The sequence below is a fragment of the Salvelinus fontinalis genome, chromosome 41, assembly GCF_029448725.1.
Source record: "Salvelinus fontinalis isolate EN_2023a chromosome 41, ASM2944872v1, whole genome shotgun sequence".
Classification (NCBI taxonomy): Eukaryota; Metazoa; Chordata; class Actinopteri; order Salmoniformes; family Salmonidae; genus Salvelinus; species Salvelinus fontinalis.
In genome coordinates this window covers 23140231-23150263 of record NC_074705.1, presented here as the reverse complement: position 1 = coordinate 23150263, position 10033 = coordinate 23140231, and the positions used below count along the sequence as shown (strand labels likewise).

The 10033-nt window shown below is 43.8% G+C and overlaps 1 protein-coding gene across 1 annotated transcript in view; it reads right to left on the bottom strand.

Annotated features, from left to right (window-relative positions):
* Positions 1-6474: 6474 nt before the first annotated feature.
* The window catches only part of LOC129840333 (uncharacterized), a 104874-nt gene continuing 101315 nt past the window's right edge, over positions 6475-10033 (bottom strand). The window contains exon 10 of the mRNA XM_055908132.1: positions 6475-6809. Coding sequence (XP_055764107.1) covers positions 6475-6809 — 335 coding nt within the window. The remainder of the gene's footprint in view (positions 6810-10033) is intronic.

Here is a 10033-nt window from a genome sequence, read left to right as displayed (position 1 = left end):
ACGTTTCCACTTCACAATAACAGCACTTTGTTGACCGGGGCAGCTCTAGCCTGGCCAGAAATTTAATGAAGTGACTTGTTAGAAAGGTGGCATTTTATGGCTGTGCCACGTTGAAACTCAATGAGCTCTTCAGTAAGGCCATTCCACTGCCAATGTTTGTCTATAGAGATTGCATGGTTGTGTGCTCAATTTTATACACCTGTCAGCAACGGGTGTGGCTGAAATGGACAAATCCACTAATTTGAAGGGGTGTCAACAGACTTTTGTATATATAGTGTAACATGTGCACTGGGAGTCGGGAAGCAAGTTTAGGGAGTGCATAATTTAATAAACAAATAAACAAAACAAGAAACACGAACAACGCACAGACAGGCAACTGAAACAGAAACAATGACGCCTGGGGAAGGAATCACAGGGAATGATTGGGAAGGTAAACCAGGAGGTGATGGAGTCCAAGTGAGTCTGATGATAGGAGCAGCCTGGTGACCTAGAGGCCGGAGAGGGAGCACACGTGACATGTAGCTTTTCCCATAGAATTCAGGTCATTGAGCCAAGGATCATTTAAAAGCGCGTCACGGCCGAAATATATATAAACTCAGCAAAATAAGAAACGTCCCTTTTTCAGGACCCTGTCTTTCGAAGATAATTCGTAAAAATCCAAATAACTTCACAGATCTTCATTGTAAAGGGTTTAAACACTGTCTCCATGCTTGTTCAATGAGCCATGAACAACGAATGAACATGCACCTGTGGAACGGTTGTTACGACGCTAACAGCTTACAGACGGTAGGCAATTAAGGTTACAGTTATGAAAACTTGAACGTATTGTGAGACGCCTAAGACAGCGCTACAGGGAGACAGGATTCCCCAGGCATCATTGTTTCTGTTTCAGTTGCCTGTCTGTGAGTTGTTCGTGTTTCTTGTTTTGTTCATTTGTTTATTAAATTATACACTGATCGTCCTCAGTGGCAGACCATGTGTAACAACACCTGCACAGGATCAGTACATCCGAACATCACACCTCCGGGACAGGTACAGGATGGCAACAACAACTGCCCGAGTTACACCAGGAACGCACAATCCCTCCATCAGTGCTCAGACTGTCTGAAATAGGCTGAGAGAGGCTGGACTGAGGGCTTGTAGGCCTGTTGTAAGGCAGGTCCTTACCAGACATCACCGGCAACAACGTTGCCTATGGGCACAAACCCACCGTTGCTGGACCAGACAGGACTGGCAAAAAGTACTCTTCACTGACGAGTCGTGGTTCTGTCTCACCAGGGGTGAAGTTCGGGTTCTATGGCCTATTTATTGCCTTACCACCTCACACCATTTGCACACACTGTATGTAGACTTTATTTTTTTCCTATTGTGTTATTGACTGTACGCTTGTTTATTCCATGTGTAACTCTGTTGTTTGTGTCGCACTGCTTTGCCTATTATCTTGGCCAGGTCGCAGTTGTAAAAGAGAACTTGTTCTCAACTAGCTTACCTGGTTAAATAAAGGTGAAATATATATATTTTTTTAAATGTGCATTTAGCATCGACGGAATGAGCGTTACACCAAGGCCTGTACTCTGGAGCGGGATTGATTTGGAGGTGGAGGGTCCGGCATGGTCTGGGCATCATCGGACTGAGCTTGTTGTCATTGCAGGCAATCTCAATGCTGAACAGGGAAGACATTCTCCTCTCTCATGTGGTACCCTTCCTGCAAGCTCATTCTGACATGACTCTCCAGCATGACAATGCCACCAGCCATACTGCTCGTTTTGTGCGTGATTTCCTGCAAGACAGGAATGTCAGTGTTCTGCCATGGCCAGCGAAGAGCTCGGATCTCAATCCCATTGAGCACATCTGGGATCTGTTGGATCGGAGGGTGAGGGCTAGGGCCATTCCCCCCAGAAATGTCCGGGAACTTGCAGGTGCTTTGGTGGAAGAGTGGGGTAACATCTTACAGCAAGAACTAGCAAATCTGGTACAGTCCATGAGGAGGAGATGCACTGCAGTACTTAATGCAGCTGGTGGCCACACCAAATACTGACGGTTACTTTTGATTTTCACCCCCCCCCCCCCCCCCCCCCCCCCCTTTGTTCAGGAACAGATAATTATATTTCTGTTAGTCACATGTCTTGTTCAGTTTATGTCTCCGTTGGTGAATCTTATGTTCATACAAATATTTACACATGTTAAGTTTGCTGAAAATAAATGCAGTTGACCACGAGAGGACGTTTCTTTTTTTGCTGGGTTTATATATTTTAAAAATACAGTTTTGCAGTGGTGGCAAAAATTCAGCAGTGGTGAGTCAAGGAATCAAATCATCAAGACAAATATGGTTGGAGTTCACTAACCAGCCAGAGCACTCTGTTACCGGGTAGACTATCTGCTTAAGTCTCATACACACCTCCATTCTCCTGCCCCTTTCCAGCTTTGTCTGCGTCGTCTTCCCCTGTTTGGGGTTGACAGTTAGTTAGCTCAACATTTTCTGCAGAATCACACATGGAAGGAAAACATCAACTACACCCTTTCTCCTACGGCATAAAATGCTAATTAATAAGTTACTTTAGAATGCATCCCCCCTCCTCCCTCGTACTTGATTGATGAATTAAGGTCACTAATTAGTAAAAAAGTCCCCTCACCTGGTTGTCTAGGTCTTCATTGAAAGGAAAAACCAAAAACGCTGGCATTCCATTGAATGATTAGTGTCTATGAAATGCTGGCCTGTCTGCCAGGGCCAGGTGAACCCTCCCTCTAGTTTCTCTCCTACATGCAGATGAACACTGGACTTCAGAAATGTTGATGAAGACCCAGTGTCCCATATTGCATTGGTACCTGTGTGTTAAGGAGTGTCAAACTGAGAAGACAACCCTGTATAAACAAGAAGTAAATGAGCTAGAGACAGAAACCTGGCGCAATGTAAATGCTTGATTGCACAATGTACCTTTGTATAATTCTACACATCTCTTCTACACATCTCTTGTTTGTCATGAACATTCAGGAGGATGTACTTTGCTATAAAGATCTGAAACGAAAATCTGCTCGCGGGTTGTTATACAATCACCTCTAGGTGATTGTTGACCACCTCCTTTATTACAATAATTAATAATAAAGTGTGATTGTTTTGACGAAATCTCAAAGTCTCTCTCCTTTGGATAGAAATATTCCACGACAATTTGGCGACGATGATGGGATGATAATCTTAATTTTGCTGATTGTTCCCGTGGAAATCCAGGTTAACCGTACTTGGGAGTTACATTAGATGCAGCTGGGGAAGCCATACTCCACTAGACTGAGCAGATCGGATCCCCGCCTGGCTGAACAGATAGAATTAAGGGTGAGACTGATTTCTTTCAACAATTAAAACTTGAAAGTGCACAGGATTAATACTCGGATAGTACTAATTGAACATTGTGGGCAGTTTAGGCAAAAATGTTGTGGGCATGTAAAAAATGTCAGGCAGCTAATGATATACTTTTTCTTGAAAGAGATGTTACCCTTAAAAACTCCTAGGTTGTGGAGTAGGGTGAGAAAATAATTTGGTCTCTTACTTTACCTATGAAGGAAGAAGGCAAAAAAATCTGTGAGGGACGTGGAGTAGGTTTGGAAAATAGAAGAAGGTCTCTTATTATGAACCCTAGGAATATGGAGAATAGGTGTTATATGCAGGGACATGGTATCACCTAGTGAGAAGTAGATGCACGTGTAATAAAAATGTTTAAAAAAATATATATATATAGGTATTCTTTTTTCCCCTTTCTCTCTTATTGAAAGAAGAAAATATTCCTGCAGGTTACAAAAATATTGATTAAGTGTGTTTGGGGATAGTACTGATAGTACACGGAGAGCTGTGTGACTGTGGAAATAAGTGTTAATCTGAAATGTGCATAATAAACTGATTGAAATTTGGATAATAAGTTTCGATATATAACGTTATCTTGGGGTTCTGTCCTCCACGGCCCATCATAGTCTGGGACTGCTAGTAATTTCACAGGATGTTATCTTACATGTATGGGAATTAGCGGCAAATCTATCGTTTCTGGAAGGCTAAAGAGCCGTTGAGGATTCGTGTGGCGCAGTTTATCCATGACCCGCCGGGCAGCGTCCGGGAAACCAAATGTCTTTGGGTTCTGGGGCAGTATGGTTGCAAAGCTGAAACTTTGCAGAAGCTGAGAGTCGTTGAAAACGCACATGGATTGGTTGATGTGAGTAGCTAAGATTTATAACGTTATATATGGATTCTGTGAAGATAACGTTTTGCATTGTATGGCTGTCTAAAAAGGTCTGGGAAATATTCTCAGAAAAAGATTGGCATATATCCACTTTTGTTAAAGGCATCGGACTTGATTTACCTCTAACCAATAAAACTATAAACGCTTATGGGATTTTCTCCATCCTGGTAATACATTAAAAAAACAGCTCATAATCAGTTAAATCACATTTTATTATTCACATGCGCCGAATACAACAGGTAGGTACAGTGAAATGCTTACTTACGAGCCCCTAACCAACAGTGCAGTTTCAAAAAAATACGAAATAGAGATTAAAGAGCAGCAGTAAAATAACAATAGCGAGACTATATACATGGGGGGTACCGATACAGAGTCAATGTGCAGGGGCACCGGTTAGTTGAGGTAGTATGTACATGTAGGTGGAGTTATTAAAGTGATTATGCATAGATGACAACAGAGAAAAGCAGTGTTGTAAAGAGGGGTGAGAGGGGGTGGGGGGCACTGGAAATAGTCTGGGTAGCCATTTGACTAGGTGTTCAGTAGTCTTATGGCTTGGGGGTAGAAGCTGTTTAGAAGCCTCTTGAACCTAGACTTGGCTCTCCGGTACCGCTTGCGGTGCAGTAGCAGAGAGAACAGTCTATGACTAGGGTGGCTGGAGTCTTTGACAATTTTTAGGGCCTTCCTCTGACACCGCCTGGTATAGAGGTCCTGGATGGCAGGAAGCTTGGCCCAGTGATGTACTGGGCCGTTCGCACTACCCTCTGTAGTGCATTGCGGTCGGAGGCCGAGCAGTTGCCATGCCAAGCAGTGAAGCAACCAGTCAGGATGCTCTCGAAGGTGCAGCTGAAAAACCTTTTGAGGATCTGAGGACCCATGCCAAATATCTCCTGAGGGGGAATAGGTTTTGCCGTGCCCTCTTCACGATTGTCTTGGTGTGCTGGGACCATAAGGCCTGAAAATTCGTAATATTATTATTTTTCACAGCAAGAGAGGAGTTGCCATATTTATCGAATATAACCTTTTTCTATCAAGTTAGAGCGAATTAAGCTGGAATATCGACGTAACTTGGAACGAAGTAATAAGACAAATTGATTTATTTGCGGTATTTACTCGTCATTTCAATAGCATTGGGTCTATGTTATTGACTCAAATCTGGGTTTCTGATTGTATTTCAAATATTGACATGGTTTTCTTAGCTAGATACAGCAGCTAGTGTTTGTTTTAAGATGTAAACTGAACGATTTAGCGCCTTGCTCAGTTCAAATTGAAAGACTTATTTATTCAACATGAATAGCAAGGCGATTGAAATAATACGTTTTTGTGTTGCCTAATAGCCTGCTAGAATAGGCTACTGAGAACGGTGTCGTAATTTCAACCACTGAATCAAATATTAATAATATGGATATGAACTGAAAATATGCTTGTCAACAACAGCCAGTGTTTGTTTTGTTACATGCAGCCTAATCTGACGGATTGTTACCTAAATCTAATGCATTCTAAAAACAGCTGATCATAATTGATAACTTCCTATTTAAGTGATTGTTGTCAGTATGTGGATGGTAATATGTTAGTGTTTTTGAATACACTAATAATTCAATGTTTTAGTTGCGGGTGAAAGAGAGTGGTGCGCTGGGCTCGAGCAGGTTGTAAGGGATATTTGGAGCAGAGGTATGAATAGTTGAATGGGAAATGTTTTTGACAATTTCTAATTATTATTACTCAATTTCATAGTTTGGGTAACACCAGTGATTTAAGCAAGAAGGTAATGTCATCGAAAACGATAATTGGTTTCCATTACGTGGAACAGTGTCCGAGATTGAAGTCAATGTTTTAGTATCGAATATTAGGCTGAAAAGACGGCACCAACTTTTTGAGTGTCCTAGATTTGTTAAACAACAGGTTTTATATGTTCACTAAATCAATGCAACAGGTCAAAATGATAAGGTTACCGGAAAGTGGCTCTGGGATTGTTTACTTTAGAAGGTTTCTATTCCACTTACTGGGAAACTGTATCAACTGATGTGTCTGAAGTATAATTCTGGATAAAATGCAAATGTTTTGGGATACAGCATAGTGAAAACAAAGTACATGTTTATTTTTTTCAGGACTGATGAAATGTCCACCACCCAGTTGACTGAGTTTATCAAGGATTCTGTATCTCTCCCTTTGAAATGTTTCTTGAGGCAGGGGCCTTGGGAGAGAGTTAGTGACATTCCAGCACCTCCATTTCCCTCTCCTTTTTCAGCTGTGTTCAGGTCGGCCCTCGGGCCTCCGCCACCGCCCCTTTCAAAATCGCCGCCGGCCCCCGGTCCGCAGCCGCTATCGGAATCGCCGCCTCCGCAATCGTCGCCTCCGCCACCTTCGCAATTGCCGCCTTCGCCGCAATCGTCGCCTCCGCAATCGCAGCCTCCGCAATCTGCGGCTCCGCAATCGCCGCCATCGCTGCCGCCATCGCCGCCATCGCCGCCCCTGCAATAGCTGCCTCCGCTCCAATCGCCGCCGCAATCGCCGCCCTCTCCGCCGCCGCCGGTCCGCCGCCGGTCCCTGTACCGCCACCGCCGTCCCTTTTAGGCTCACCGTCGCGCCCTGAGGAAACAGTATATTACAATATACTACAGCTTCTGCTGAACGACCAGTGTTTCTCAGACATCAACATTTGTTCGCAGCAAAAAGAGTAGAGAAGGTTCATTGAAGTTCATTTATGTATTTGCCCTTTAATTTTGCGTAAGGTTATGAGAACTTGGAAATGTTCTGGGTGGTGGGATTTACTGCTGTGTGAGTAAAGGTCTATAGTTCAATTAAAGCTAATTTCTGATGATGCCATTAGGGGAACAGTAACCTCTGCAGAAACACACACAGAGAGGGACAACATCAATACAGCCTCTCTCCTACTGCATCAAAAACACACTGCTTAAATCTACAATATGTAACTTTTTGGGCAACCCAAACAAATTCACATAGAAATGTGAGTTATAGATCTTTCATTCCCATTGAAAGCAAGTCTAAGAAGCGGTAGATCTGTTCTACGTGTGCTATTTATATGCATCCCGTTTCAGTTTTGTACACCAACTTCAAACACCAGCTGAATATACAATATTTTTGGTTATGGAAAATATAGTTCACAGCGGTTTAGATGGTACAATGATCCTCTACACCAGGTATTCCCAAACCCACAGGGGTACGCACAATGCCGTCGGGGGTACGCAAAATAAAAATGTGATTCACAGTCCATTTATATTTTCCAACGGGGCTATACATTTGGGTGAGGTTTTTCTCTCGTGGGAATTCCACTAACGGTCCGCAGGTAGCCAAACGTAGCTGCTGCTCATTCCGTTTGCTTGAAAATGTATAAATGTTTTTTATTAAAAGGCCCGCATCCATTGATACACATACCAGCTCTACTGGTAGTACTGCTACTACCAGCAGTAATACACCTGCACCTGTGACGACAAGTTGTTCTGCTTCCACGAGCACATCAAATGTTAGCATCAGTAATTCTACATTTGTTGTTAGCCCAGCTAGCATGGACACTGACAGCTGTGAATCTGATGCAGCCAAAGAGCTACTGCCCCTTTACCCGGGAAAGCACCGAACAACAGACAGGGATGTTGGACCATCAAAGAGGCGCAAATATGATGAGAACTACATTGATTTGGGGTTCACTTATTTGGGGAGTAGTGCCTTTCCTCAGCCACAGTGTGTTATATGTGTAAATGTACTATCTCACAACTGGATGAAACCTTCACTCTTGCGCAGACATTTAGAAACAAAACATGCCAATTTGAAAAATAAGCCACAGGAGTTTTGAGTGAGAATAAAAACAATTCTTGAGTAGTTAGACATATATAAAAGCAACAGATACCATTCATAAGAAGAGGCTAGAAGCGTCTTATATGGTGAGCTACCGAGTGGCTAGGACGCGAAAGCCCCATACTATTGTGGAGGCCTTAATTCTTCCTGCTGCCGCAGATATGGCTGGGACAATGCTGCTGAAAAGGCCAAAAAAACAATACAGACAATGCCTTCATCAAACAACACTGTTTCACGACGTATCAGTGACATGGCAGGAGATGTTTTGAAACAATTACTGCTTCGCACACAAGCCAGTTAATTATATGCGTTACAGCTGATTCCAAGATGGCGTAGCAGTCGGACGTGTGTTTTGTCTTGTCCCGTCCCGTCCCGTGGAAATATAGTTTTTTGCTTGTTTTTCCCCCCTTCGTATATATCTTAATCTCACTTGCCATCTACGGACTGAATATACTCTCCTGCAACCCGCCTCACCCAACGTGGTACGGATCTGCTATTTTTAAACTTTAGAACCGGAACCCCCTTCAGCAGCTAGCCAGCTAACTAGCTACTAGCTAGTAGTCAGTTAGCCACTGCTAGCAGTCTTCAGCCTTAACTCGGACACCAGCCAGCCTCAGCTCAGTCAATACCTGCCAGTCTACACAGCGCGATATCAATCCAGAGCATATCGGACTACTTTTTCTCTACCACATCTCCGCATTCCTACCGCAAACTCTAAACCTTTACACCGGATCATCGCAGCTAGCTAGCTGCAATCCGAGTGGCTACTCCTGGCTTACGTCTCTGTCCCGAAGCAAGCACCAGTTAGCCTTGAGCTAGCCTCGAGCTAGGCCCATGTCCCGGCTAGCCGAAGAGGTCCACCAGCCAATTCTTGGGCTACAATACCTATTTTGCCAATTGGCCTGGACCATTTACTGCCGACACGGAGCCCCGCCAACCAATCATGACTGGTCTGCCGACGTAATCGTCCGAGGTGGTTTCAACAGGCTCTTCCGTTGCGGCGTCAACGGGGACCCATCTGCTAGCCCCGGCCCGCTAGCTGTCTGAATCGTCGTGTCTCCAGCTCGCCTAGCGTAGTAGTGAATACTGAATCGGCTCCCTGACTCATCTTTTGCTAGTCATTGGACCCTATGATCACTCGGCTACACAGGCCTCTCCCTAATGTCAATATGCCTTGTCTATTGCTGTTTTGGTTAGTTATTGTCTTAGCAAATTGTTTAATTTGGGTCAAACGTTTCGGGTAGCCTTCCACAAGCTTCCCACAATAACTTGGGTGAATTTTGGCCCATTCCCTCTGACAGAGCTGGTGTAACGGAGTCAGGTTTGTAGGCCTCCTTGCTTGCACACGCTTTTTCAGTTCTGCCCACAAATGTTCGATAGGATTGAGGTCAGGGATTTGTGATGGCCATTCCAATACCTTAACTTTGTTGTCCTTAAGCCATTTTGCCACAACTTTGGAAGAATGATTTGGCTCATTATCCATTTGGAAGACCCATTTGCGACCAAGCTTTAACTTCCTTAATGATGTCTTGAGATGTTGCTTCATTATACCCACATAATTTTCCTTTCCTTATGATGCCATCTATTTTGTGAAGTGCACCAGTCCCTCCTGCAGCAAAGCACACCCACAACATGATGCCGCCACCCCCGTGCTTCACGGTTGGGATGGTGTTCTTCGGCTTGCAAGCCTCCCCCTTTTTCCTCCAAACATAACGGTGGTCATTATGGCTAAACAGTTCTATTTTTGTTTCATCAGACCAGAGGACATAGTATCTCCAAAAAGCATGATCTTTGTCCCCACGTGCAGTTGCAAAACGTAGACTGGCTTTTTTATGGCGGTTTTGAAGCAGTGGCTTCTTCCTTGCTGAGCAGCCTTTCAGGTTATGTCGATATAGGACTCGTTTTACTGTGGATATAGATACTTTTGTACCTGTTTCCTCCAGCATCTTCACAAGGTCCTTTGCTGTTGTTCAGGTATTGTTTTGCACTTTTCGCACCAA